The following is a 13,742-nucleotide window of genomic DNA, read 5'->3' as shown; positions in this document are numbered from 1 at the left end:
TTTTATCATATATGCTTTATCACTTATCTATCCTTCCATCAATGCATCTGCCAGTCTTATTTTTCTTGATACATTAAAAAAATGCAGATTATCAGTACACTTCACCCCTAATCACTTTATCATGCATATTATTAGCACAGGGTAGTTTTGTGACACAAGAATTCTTTGTCCATAGTTTTTCTATTAATGCTGAAATGTCCTGACAGTTTCTCACTCCACATTTATCACTAATACCATTGGAGCTGTATTAGCACACCTAGGTATTCTGAAGCCAACATGAGTTAGTAGAATATCACCTCCATCTCAAAGTAGTTATTGCTATTAATATGTATCAAACAGTGTTTCAGAAATTGGTATCGAAAATTTAGGCTTAGTTTTTTCCCAATAAAGTTAAACATCTAACAAGATCGCTTAAGTGTCTCAGGATGGTTCTAATGGAAATTCTTGAAGAGAACTCTGCAGTGAATAATTGGATGAAAATGTATTACAGTCACCACCCCCCAACTCCTGCCTTTAAATTAATTATAAAGAGAGATCAAAGCTAGAAGTATTTTGTATCCCCTAGGATCAGTAAGCCCTAGTTTTTGGTTGGATTCCATGACAAAAAAGACTTCCACAAAAGATTTCACCTAGCAATAATGACTTTGAGATTCATCTATGTTGTTGAGTGTATCTATAGTTTGTTCCTTTTTATTGCTGAGTAGCATGCCACAATTTGTTTATCCATACACCTGTTGATGCACATTTGGGGTGTTTCTAGTTTTCTGTTTTTCCACTCCTAGATACCTGCTTATTTGTAATAGCCAAAAACTGGAAACAGCCCAAATAAATTACAAATAAAACTGTCACGAACATTCTTGTAAAAGTATAGACATATGTTTTTGTTTCTCTCGAATAAATAGTGGAATGGCTGAATTATTTATTATATATTCTTCCTAGGAAACTGTCCAACTGCTTTGCAAAGTGGTCCTACCTTTTTGAAATTCCCATCAGCAGTGTATGAGAGTTTCAGCTGCTCACCATCCTCTAAAACATTTGGCATGCTCAGTTTTCAAAACTTTTAGCCATTCTAACAGGTGTGGTTTTCATTTACATTTCTCTGAGTACTAATGACAAGGAGCTTCCTTCACATGTGCTGCTTGTAAAGTACATGTTCATGTCTTTTGACTACTTTTTTGTTGGATTGTTTTCCGTATTATCAAGGTGTGCGAGTTCTTTATGTCAGAGTTAACAGCAGTATACATAAAAAGCTTCCACATACCAATAAGAAAAAGACAAGTCCATAAAAAGATGAGCAAAAACTGTAAAGAGGCAATGCACAGCCAATAGACATAAAATAGGTTCAATTATACCAACATTCTGGAAACATACAAGATTTCTTTTCTTATCAGAATACTAAAGATTTAAAAGGAATATCCCTACACTGGTGAGAGTGAGAGAAAACTGGTACGCTCAGGCTGTTGCTGGGAATATTAACTGGTACACCCCCTTCTTCCCACAAAAAAAACCCTTTCTGAGGTCTATTTAGCAATATTCACCAAAATTTTAAATAGCTGTATCACTTGATTCAACAATTTCACTTCTAGAAATAAATCCTACAGAAATACTTGCATGTGTTCCCAAAGAAGTATGTATGTATAAAGGATGCCCTAAACAGCAACTTTCGTAATGCCAGGGCAAAAAAACCAAAAAACAAACAAACAAAAAAAACCCACAAACAATACAAAAACAGAAGACCACCTAATCACCCATTTGTAGGAAAATTACCTACTTTCATATAACAGAAAACTATGCTACCACAAATAGATTTACATGTACTAAAATTGCAAAATGTCTAGGACATATTTACTAAAAAATTCAGAAATAATATACTTTCTAAAGACACTGTAATGTGCACGTATAACACACACACATCTCTACACACATGTGCATAAAACACAATACAGCAAAAGGTGCAGAAAGCATATGTACCAAACTTTTACTAACGAGGAAGGGCTTGGTGACAGTGGAATTCTGTAATTTTTTACTTCATATAATTCCTTTATATTGTATGCTTTTTTTTTGTATGCATTCATCTAGTATCATATCAGGTCAATGAGAAAATAAGCAAAGCACAGGAATTATAAATATAAAGCATAAGAGAAAAAGTAAGGGATTTAGAATAAATACAAGATACTCAACAAGCAAGTTACAAATGTTCCAGAAAGGGGGAAAGAAACAGATGAAGAAAAGCATTAATTAAACAAATCCCAAAAGAAAATTTTACTAATCTGAGGAAAGACCCAAGTCTGAAAACTGATAACGGCCACAAAACTCCAGACTGGTAGGGTTTGGAGTTGGTTACCGGCTTTTCATGTACAATACTCAGAGAAACCACAACCTAGAAATACATTCTTTTAAACAAATTGTTTTCATAACTTTGATTCGAGAACTGGGTAAATATTTTGCACAATTATTTTTAAAAGGGAGCCTGTGTACCAAGTTGGTAGAATAACTACATAAAAAACAACTATTCCAAAATGCTTTTAAAACACAATGATTTGACTATACATCCCTAGAGTAATATACCCTAAACGTAAAAGTAACTGGAAAAAAAAAGCTTAAACTGTATTCAGTAATCACACTGTCAGTGATAGTACTGGTCTTGCCTGTGAGAAAAGCAAATGAGTAATTATGTTGCTATCACTCAAAGATGGTTTCCAGAAGAAAAGGAGATACTGAATTAAGATAGATGATGAGAGTCAGTAAAAATCTTGTAGTAGACTTGAACTGCAAGTAATGGTGTGAACTTAAGATGTATCTTTACATGTATGTATCTTCCACCTCTGTCTACCAAAGATGTCTAAAAATAATGACTAATTCAGTAGTAACAACTATCCCTAGATCCCACATGGCCTATAAATGCCCCTTCTCACAAAAAGAAACCAGGGCTCCTTGGAAAATGGTTGAATCTAGGTCTGAAATAGGAAATGTATGAGATAAAGATCAAACATGGATCCGATCACATCTCTGTAACTGCCTGCTAACTTGCAGGAAATTCAGGAATGGAGGATTCTATTAAAGAGTACCATGAGAATGCAATAATAAAATCCAGACTGTGGGACTCTATAGAACAAACACATTTATTTTTTCAATATAAAAGCAAGGAGGAAAAAGCAAGGAAAACAAGTTGGAGGGGAATCTGTAGATTGTAAGACTTAAGAAACAAGCCAACTCATTGCCATGTGTAGACTGTACACGGATTAAATAAGTTAGAAAAGGAACAGGAGAGAAAGCCCTGATGTGGGGAGTGCAAGAAAAGGGAAAACCCAACATAAGAAGGAAAGAAAAAATAGACTATTCAATGCTAAGATAAAAAGACATAATTTTACAAAGTTCTATAAACATAATCACATATGAGAATATATACACAAAAGCAATTTTAAAACATTTTAAACAATAAAAAAGTAGATTCAGAATCTCAGTGGTTCAAATCTATAATTTTAAACAATAAATATTAATGGAGAGTTCCATGAAGGGAGGAAGACACTGCAGCAGTTGAATTTTGAGCACCCAAAATACAATGAACAAGAACCAAAAAATATTCAGTAGATAAAAACAGGTATTTGAGGACTTCCCTGGTGGCTCAGTGGTTAAGAATCCGCCTGCCAATGCAGGGACAAGGGTTCGGGCCCTGGTCCAGGGAGCAACTAAGCCCATGCATCACAACTACTGAGCCTGTGCTCTAGAGTCCGTAAGCCACAACTGCTGAGCCCACGTGCCACAACTACTGAAGCCCGCACGCCTAGAGCCTGTGCTCAGCAACAAGAGAAGCCACCGCAATGAGAGGCCCGCGCACTGCAGCGAAGAGTGGCCCCCGCTCACCACAACTAGAGAGAAAGCCCATGCACAGCAAAGAAGACCCAATGCAACCAAAATAAATAACAAATAAACAAACAGGTATTTGACACATGCTTTTTTAAAGTACTTTTTCTTCCTATTGGATAATAATAATCAAGCATGGCAATCAATCAATCAAACAGCTTAAGTCAAGTACATACCATGGAGTACCAGGAATAGGAGTAGTAGCCACTGGTTTTGCCTTCTGGGCAGCCTTTTCTTCTTCAGTCATCTCTTCTTCTTTGGGCTCCTATGGGAAATGATATTACTACAATTAAATTAATATCACAAAACTATACCTGAATATCCCACAAATATAAGAAAGATTGCAAATACCTTAAAGTACAACCAACATAAGGTCTGTTGCTAGCATACAGAGGAGAGACTCTGAGTCAGAATTTCTAAATAAGTTCTAAATCCTTGCCCCCTAGACAGAGCCAAACTGCATAACAGTAGACCCCATCAGCAGCAGGTCCTATCTTACAGACTCACTAACCATCTGTTTAAGAGTAGAAATAAGGAAAAGGGTATAGAAGATTAGAGGAGACCTCTTCATTTAAGGTCGTTTCTTTTTTCTGCTAAATTCCTTACTGATAAGACAAGACTACCATTGGTCCCTCATTGAATAAAAAAAGCTTCCAAAAAGCAGAGCTCTTTTAGTGCTGTACAGAGATTATTCCATGCCACGAGAGGACAAATAAAATGCAACGATCATTCCCCAATATGAAGTTGTACTTCTAACTATAACATGTACCAGTCTGTAAGTCAGGAGGGGACATCAGCTCTGGTCCAAGGTCCTTTCTTTCTAGGGGGGGTCTTGGTTTAGTATAAGAAGTAATTTAATGAAACTTTCAAAGGAAAAACTGAATTAGAAATTTCAAAGAACCCTAAAATTTCAGGTCAGATTTACAGCAATTATCTAAAACTACAGCAAATGGGTTTCCCTGGTGGCACAGTGGTTAAGAATCCACCTGCCACTGCAGGGGACTTGGGTTCGAGCCCTGGTCCGGGAAGGTCTCACATGCCGCACAGCAACTAAGCCCGTGCGCCACAACTACTGAGCCTGCGCTCTAGAGCCCGCGAGCCACAACTACTGATCCCACATGCCGCAACTACTGAAGCCCACGCGCCTAGGGCCCGTGCTCTGCAACAACAGAAGCCACTGCAATGAGAAGCCCACGCACTGCAACAAAGAGTAGCCGCCGCTCGCTGCAACTAGAGAAAGCCCGCGCACAGCAATGAAGACCCAACACAGCCAAAAATAAAATAAATTTATAAAAAATAAAAATGAAACTACAGCAAATGGATTTTCAGTTACAAGTAAACTGCACCCAACAATCAATGCTGGCTCCCAGGGAAACAGGTAATGGCCCTTTACCTCTTTTATCTCCTTTATTGGCTCTTCTTTAGGATCCTCCTCCTCCGTCTCCATTGGCAGAGGTTCTTCAGAAGGTTCTTTAATTGGCTCTTTAATCTTCTCCTCTAATTTTTCTATTAAAAATTGAGATAACATCACACAGTGGTTCTGATGTAACTTCTGATGAACTTTCAGAGACTAAGCAGTTAAGATATTCCATTTCTAGTTATTAACCACAAAAATAAAATGTTCTTCCTTGTAATATCATTGATTTGAATCTAATGTAATGTTCAACTTCAAATACCTTGCTATACCAATCAGGAAACTGTCAGCAGAAAAGAACTACTAGGATTTCAGAGGGACATAAAGTCTTTCAGGTCATTCACATATCATTTGTAGCAATCATTCATTCTGCTGAAAGGGATAACATACTAAAAAACAGAAACAGGGACTTGTGAAATAGAAAATTATGAGTCCCCTTCCTCCAAGATTCCAACAGCCTAAAGTTTTTCTTCAGAATACACACAATAAACACATTCCTTCCTGATCATTACTATCAATCTCAATAATGATAACGATAATTATTCAGTAGAATAATTATGCAATTCCTGACAAGAGTAAAATATATATATTAGTGTGTACATATAATTTAACTTCTCCAGATGATAAAGTGATGGACAAACACGTAAGTAGAAGAACTGGCTTTTTAAATAAATACATATTTATCAATTCAGAGGAAATAAATAATCCAACACTATGTAACTAGAAAACCCCTCAAACGTTTTAAAAAAGGAATTAACTCAGAATTTCAAATAGCATTTCTATTTATACTATGTCCCACCAAGTCATTAAAACTATACCTTTTTCCTTTAGCTCTTGGGGTTTTTCCCAGGTTGATTCTAATGTTCTATTATTATAATAATATGTCTTCCCATCTGCTGTTTTATATTCAGTCCACTCAGAAACTGCTGTTGCTCCAGCTAAGGTAGCAGGTGAAGCTGCAATAGCAACCTGGGGGTGTATCATGGGTACAATAGGAGGGGCCATTCCTGGCAATACACCTAGAAGAAGAATAATAAAAAAATTAGATCCAAGTATCAAATTGTGATACAAAATAAAGCTTTAAAATATGAGCTAAATCTTTCTATTAAACATTAATAATGAATGAGCCAGTTGAAACAAAAAAAATCATATAAATTATGATTTAATTACTTAAATCTATATCCCTGGCTTACTTCTAATGCCTAAATTCAATTAGGTTCAGAAATTGAACCCAAGAAGTACCTTAAGAACAGTCAGAAATTTGGGTCACAACTATAAGTGAAATCTTAATAAATTATAACATAATAAATTATAAAAATAATGGTATATTCTCTACTTATTAATAGAAATATATTTCTATAAAGAATTTCCTCAAATTCTAATGAAATCAAGGCAACAAGCACATTTACTAAGCATATTTCCTGAGGCAAAATTGTTTTCTTGTTTTAAGGTACCTAAAAAGGATATGAATTCTATTTTAAAGTAAATGACTGAAAAAATAAATAAGTAAAAATAAAGTAAATGACTGAGTTTATTATCAAATCAACTTTAATATACTAAGTGATTAAGTGAGATATGCCTGTAAACTCTTTGACAGTTTATTCTTTTCTGGAAAGAGAGCAATGTTTCTTTTTTTCTTTTAAAGATAAGCCAAGATTTATATTTTTCACCAGACAGCTAAACAAGCTGGTATTATAAATAAAATAATCAAAAACGTGAATCAAAATTGAAAAAAAAAACCCTCAAATCCTATATTAGAATTTAAGTTTCAGGTAATTAACTTCAGTAACTTTAAAATGCAAATTTATACTATACACACAAATATTCACACACATATACTCACTAGCATGCAAGCATAATCACATCACTTTACACATGGAAATGATTTTTTTATATTTAACTTAAAAACACAGTCAAAAAATAAAATTAAATGTTATGAATATGAGAATGAAGTTGTTTACACTTATTACAAAAATTAAGATATAAAGTGATTTGACCTTATTTGCTTTTGTGAACCAACGAAGCTAATACTACAGGCAATTGGGAAAATTAAGTGTTGGCCAAATATGACAACTGCATTTATACTGCTCATTAAAAAGAAAAATATAAAAAAATCCACTCACTTGGGCAAAATAAATAAATAAAAGGATAAACAACAACATTCACTACCATGCCAACTTACAGACAAAACAAACTAAGATGGTTTTAAAAATTACCGGTCTTGGTGGTAGCGACTGTCTTTACATACGGGCAGCTGACTATTTGCATCATTGCTACACCTGTAAAATGGATAAGCAAGCATACGTTGGAAAGCTGCCATTGTATGTCGGCTACCACTGGGATTCAGGGAAATAATTTACCACTACAATTTAGAATGTTATTTCCAATGAAAAAGACCAAGGATGGAGTAGAATTTCTTTTTGTTTGACATTTTGTGGGAAGTGGTGCCAAATCCAATGATAACTAATTCTAAATTATAGCATCAATTACCTTTTTATCAAACCAGCTGATAATATCTGAAGGAGTCTCAAGAGTTTAAATTCAACAAAGGAAAGCCCCTTCATTACGTATGCATAACAAGTTTTCATGTTTTCATGTGGGACATTTTCCCACAGGACATCAAACCCATGCTGCTTAAGACACCAGTGAAAGGCAGACGCAGCATGACACTAACAAGACACTTTCTCTGTGCTGCTGCTAAGTGGGAACTACATGCAAAAGCAGACGCATGGAGCATAACCATGCAGAAGTAGAAGAAGAGTAAGATAGGACAAAGAGGGGCGGGAGGGAAAGGAAGAAAATAAAGTATGAGACAGATCCAAATATACCACTGCAAATAATACTTTAAATAAAAGGGCAAAGATGAAGAGGAGGGTAGCATTCAACTAATGACAAAATATCCATGTGTAGTGCCTGCTGTATGGAATGCCACGGGCTTGGAACACTGTGGGGGCAGGCTAACAAATTAAGAAGAAGACAGCCCGTTTAGTATCATTTATGACTACATGGGCTGATTACTTTAGAAACCTCAATCGTTTAAGCCAGCTAAAGGAGTAGCACTTGTATTAAAGAATGGAAATTACGTACAGTTCTTAGAAGAATGAAGACTCATCATGATGCATTACAATGGTGATAAAAAGGGAATGAAAGGAAAAGCTGGAAAACTAAGACTGATTAATTGAGGAAAATCAAAATTAAGAGTGAATTTTTTAAAACTTTTAAAGGAAAAGGCTGAAAGCAAAGGGTTGGGAAGTTAAATTTTATTTTCTCTTTGTTTTGGCTAAAAAAAAACTAAACCTATTTTGGTACTGATAAAAATTAAAAGTAATAAATTCTTTTCCCCACTAAAGTACATAAAAATAAATTTTTCCTAATTCAGAGACAAAAATTAAATTAAACCCCTGCATTTGTAAATAACATACCTATGTTCACGCGCACACACACACAAAATACTGCCAATTTTTGAAAAGTGCCTTAATTTCTTAATTACTATTTTAAGTAAAAATATTAAAGCTAAACTTTCTGTTAACAATGAAACTAAAACAAACGCACTGGATCAAAAAAGTATGCTGAGTACAGTTATATGTATAGTTTTATTTTCCATAATGTTTAAAGAAAGCAATGGAAACATTCGTTTGATTAAGGAAGTTACAGCATATATTAGGTTTAAATTAGTATAAATACTGCTATCTGCAGGATCACTGAGCCTACTAAGTCAGCACTAGAAATTCAATTCTTAGACTATATGAACTTTACTCTCAAAGACTGTTCTCCAAAACCATCCCCTAATAAGTAATTTCAACTATACAACTTAAACAGAAGAAAGTCAAATATATTCATATTTAGGCCTAACTGCCATTGTTAAATATCAGCTGCGCCAACACAGAACTCCTGTATTTGACTATCAACATTATAGGCCATAATAAAAGGACATGTCTGTTTCTTCTCATGTTAAAAAGACCAACTTAAGGTTTTCTAAGGGTGACTATATGCATATCATGAAGACTCACAAAATAACCAAACATCTAAATTTTTAACCTTCTTTAAAAAGGAGCATTTGTTCAATTTTCCTGCAACTCTACCCTCAAATTATATTCTACCAGGAAATTAGAAAATTCCATTTAGAATTCTGGATAATCCTGATGTCACTGACCATAAGCTTCTTAAAATTCCAAATAAGATTTTACATACTAAGAAGTAGAAATCCTGTAATCCTAATCCAATTCACTATCCCCAACTCCACCTCTTACTCCTATATTTTACCTAACTCTTCCACTCCTTTTCTTCATCTTGTTTGACTATCCCTTCTTTAATCATCCTCATTAGCACCATACATTGCTATTTCAAATAGAATATAAGGCTCCAAGATAAATTACATCCAAATTCCTCCTGTTTACCTTACTGTTGAATTGATATAAAAAAGGAAAAACAGAGATAGATGGCATTATACATAAAACCAAAGATTTGGGGAGGAGAAAAACAAGTCTTCTTTTCCATTCGTTTTTTTACTAGAGTACCTTAGATGACTGAATTAAAAGGGGAAATGAGAAAATGAACGAATTCTAATATCTAAGATGCCTCACTATATAAAACAAATATTACTTTCTATAAAACATTAGTTCCCTCTCCAAAGAATCTCTGGTATCTTGCATAAAATTTTACAGATTATCTAACTCAGGTTCTCTTCCAACTGACCTACAAAATATCATTAGTGGCTGCCATTTATTAAATGCCTTTTACTGCCAAACTTCATAGGTACTGCCTCATCTGGTAACACAAACGGTTACCATCTGTTCTAAAATTTAACGGTGGGGTGAGGACCAGAGAAGACCAAGACATCCAAAGACAGCTATAACTGAAGGGATTTTACTGTGACAAAATTCCACTTTCTACAGACATAAATTTTGCTACTCTTTCACCCACTGGTCCTATTAAGAACCTCTAAAGCAAAACCAAAGTCCTTTTAGACAACAGCCTTTCCAATACCTCATATATGTTATTATGCTACCTCTCAATCTTCTCTCTACAGAATTAACAACCTCAGCTCCTTATGACCACTCAGAATCCAGGATCTGGTCTTGACACTGTCCCTGACCCTAAAGCAGACCAAGATTGCAAGAGGTTATGACGAATGTCAAGCTTTTATCCATTCACCACTTAATTTTCTACAAAGAGTATATCCAAAGAGGAAAGTATCAGTTGCTTAATCTTAAATTTAATTTTGAAAAAGGGTAATCCCTAGTATTAGAGAAAACATTTTTTATTTTCTTCTTACTTTTAAATGATTTCGGTTTCTTAAACATCACATACTGGTCATTTAATTACCTAACACTATATCGACAATATGTAAAAAGGTTTTCCAAAAAACCCACTAATTCTTAAATTTTTGGTTTCTTTCTTGCTAAGGTGTAATATAGGAAAGTGTTCTTTTCGAAGTAGTTACAAGGAAATAGACAATGTGATAATTAAAATGTGTGCAAATCTAAGAAATAGCTGTATCACAACCCTATTCTTACACAAAAACTAGTACAATAAAGCAGCAATCATAGTGGAAGGAGTGTGAAATTAGGAGATAAGAGGCCTAGGTTCTATTCATCTTTGCTGCAAACTAGCCTTGTGAGCTTGACGTCTCTAAGGCGTCAACATTTTCAACTGTAATTCTAGGAGAACGGACCATGGATTAAGGAGTAAGTATGTTTGACAACAGCAAACACTCAAATTACGATGCCAAACACTACCACTGTTTAATCCCTATGGGAAAAATTCTACTCCACAATCTTTTAATTCCTTCTCTAGTTGAAATGATTTCCCCTAAAAAAATAAAACACATGAACTCACCATAATTATTTAAACGTTAAAATGGTGCCTGTTATACTTCACAATTGTTACAAGGGAAACTTATGCTTTGTTTTAGATGATTTTTTTAAAGTTAAGTGACTCACATTTTCTTCTCAGTAAAACATAATTATTACGAGCATGATTTTTGGATCTGGAGTGCCCAGACTGAAACCCCAACACCATCACTTATTAGCTATGTGACCACGGGCAAGTAACTTAACCTGTGTGTGTATCTACCTCATAAGATGGTTGTGAAAATTAAACGAATTGTTCCATGTAAAGTGCTTAGGCCAATGTATGATACAGAAATCACTTAACTTGTGTTACCTATTGTGACCTGTGATTTCTCAACTTCATACACTCAATCTCTTAAAATATTGCATTTAGAACATATTTACACAAAAAGATGATCATTTTTAATTCATTGGGGCCATTATCCAAAATGAGTGTTGCTTTAAATGTGGCTCTAATTTTAAGACATGTAAACAACAACAACAGAAAAGGACATTTACCAAAACTGAAGAGAAAAATATTGCAGTTAGCCATGAATCTTTCAAAAATGTTTCAAACAAGTGAGATTCAAGGCAAATTTCAAATGCAACAGACACATGAGAACAAACTAACTGACAATATGAAAACATAGCTGGAAAAACTATAATCTATTGGTTTACCTGGAAGTGGAATTGGCATGCCAGGAAGGGGAACACGAAATGGAGGTACCATTACGGGTGGAAAAGCAGGTATTGCTGCTGCTGGCTGAGGTACTGAATGAGGAACGGCAGGAGGTAACGCCTGGGGGTGCGGCTGAGGAACGGTTTGCACAGGTGTGGCTGTAGGAGCAGGAGTTGAAACACTAACTGTAGGCGTGGCAACTGAAACAGCAGAACTTGGGGTCTGATCTTGTGTTGTGGGTGCTGATAAAAGATAAAACAGAAATATGTATCACTCCTTCTTAAACCATTTTACTATATTCATTCATCATTCACTCATTCAGTATATAAGTATTTAGGGCCCATTCCATGCACTGCAAGGAATTTATAACAAGGTCTCTGTCTTCAAGAAGCTTGAAAATAGTTAAATGAAACATAAACAATAACTAAAACACAAAGTGAAATGGGATAAATGTATAGGAGTGTAACTCAAGACCCAAAGACCATTTCTTACTGTGAGACGGTACAGAAAATTTTATACTGTGGTGATAGGCCTTGAAAGATTAGGATTTCAACAAGGAAAATGACAAAGTGAAAGGAGAAAATAAGGAAGTGGTGAGAAAAGTGAGTAAAAGCAAAGAGTAGGGGACAACAAGGTATTGTTTAGAAAACAGAAGACAAGCAGTCAACTAGTAGAACACTAGGCATACCAACAGAACCAGTGAGTTACAGCTGGAAAGGCAGGCCAGAGGCATAAAGTGGGAGGCCCTGAACAGACGACTAAGGAGTCTGCACTTGACTGGGTAGGGAAAGGGAAGAACTTACGTAAACGTAGAGAAATGATCTAAAAGAATGAACACCAAAACGTATCTGTGTACACCTTTTACTTTTTACTACACATGCTTCGTTAGAGTTTGATTTTTTTTTTATAAGAATGCATTCACGTGTTATTTATGTGACTTCATGAATGTAAAAGGGATGTGGGGGAGGTAGAATGAAGGTTTCTTTATGGAAGAGTAACAATCACTGTTCATTTGATGAATTAACCTGGAGGATGCATAGGAAGAAAAGGAAGAACAGAGGTGGGAAAATCAATTTCAACATATCTGGAGTTGTCCAAGCAAGGAAGAACAGAGAGAAAAAGGTATGCAATAACTAATGACTGACTGGATATGAACAAATGGAGTCAAAAACGACTTGGGTTTCTCTATAATTATTTCAAAAGAGAAAGGTAAAAAAAGAAAAAAAAACCCTCAGGTTTCCAGTGTGAGAGACCAGCAAAATGTGAAATTCAGGATAATTTGGTTCTGCTAATATGTTATTTTTAAATATCAAAAATAAAACATCTCATCCCTAGTAATCACACTTTGTGACCCCCGAAATATATAAAATTCGTATTTCCTTTTTTTTAAGTTTCAGTTCTCAAATATTACAAAACATTTTTTGTTATTTATTCACAACCCATCCAGTTCCAAAACAAAATTCATTTTCATAATTCATTGGTAACTAATACTTTATCTTGATATAAAGAAAAATGCCAAACTTTACCTATATTGGAATAAGAATGAATTTATCAAATTAAGTAAAACAGTGCTTTCCCAATCTTTATGCCAATTTTATTCTACGGAAAAGCACACTGTTTAATGCAAACCACCCAATAATCCAACTGAAAAAATTTCTCACTGTCTTTCCTTCAGCTCCTAACAATGAAAAACTCACTTAGGCTGGGAAGATGTCAGCAATTTCATACTTGTTAATGAGGGACTCACCTTGGCTAAATAGACAGCAGGGCCAAACAAGTATCTTCAGGGGCCCAGGAATGAATTGGTGGTCTAGCATAGACCTAGCCTTAGGGTACAGTATCATATTAATATAATTTTATAACAGTATGAAAAATACAAATTACATGCAACATTTGCCCAGTCCCATACATATACCATTTAGCATTTGTAATCTACTGCAGTGGCTGAAAATAT

At 34.9% G+C, this 13,742-nt stretch overlaps 1 protein-coding gene across 12 annotated transcripts in view; it reads right to left on the bottom strand.

The window, feature by feature from the left end:
- TCERG1 (transcription elongation regulator 1) overlaps positions 1-13,742 on the bottom strand; it is a 58,934-nt gene that overhangs the window by 32,451 nt on the left and 12,741 nt on the right. For 6 of the 12 annotated variants that reach the window (XR_009007079.1, XM_057539971.1, XM_057539975.1 and 3 more), the window contains 5 exons: positions 11,788-12,030; positions 7,495-7,557; positions 6,097-6,297; positions 5,258-5,370; positions 4,041-4,129 (listed from right to left, as the gene is read on the bottom strand). Coding sequence is in view for 11 of the 12 variants with exons in the window: in XM_057539971.1 (XP_057395954.1) it covers positions 4,041-4,129; positions 5,258-5,370; positions 6,097-6,297; positions 7,495-7,557; positions 11,788-12,030 (709 nt within the window). In the remaining variant the exon portion in view is untranslated. The remainder of the gene's footprint in view (positions 1-4,040; positions 4,130-5,257; positions 5,371-6,096; positions 6,298-7,494; positions 7,558-11,787; positions 12,031-13,742) is intronic. The other 6 variants (XM_057539972.1, XM_007194181.2, XM_057539976.1 and 3 more) reach the window with 1 other exon arrangement.

This window comes from Balaenoptera acutorostrata, chromosome 2 (genome assembly GCF_949987535.1).
Source record: "Balaenoptera acutorostrata chromosome 2, mBalAcu1.1, whole genome shotgun sequence".
Classification (NCBI taxonomy): Eukaryota; Metazoa; Chordata; class Mammalia; order Artiodactyla; family Balaenopteridae; genus Balaenoptera; species Balaenoptera acutorostrata.
The sequence above is the reverse complement of the archived record's forward strand: the minus strand, read 5'-3'. Positions and strand labels throughout refer to the sequence as shown.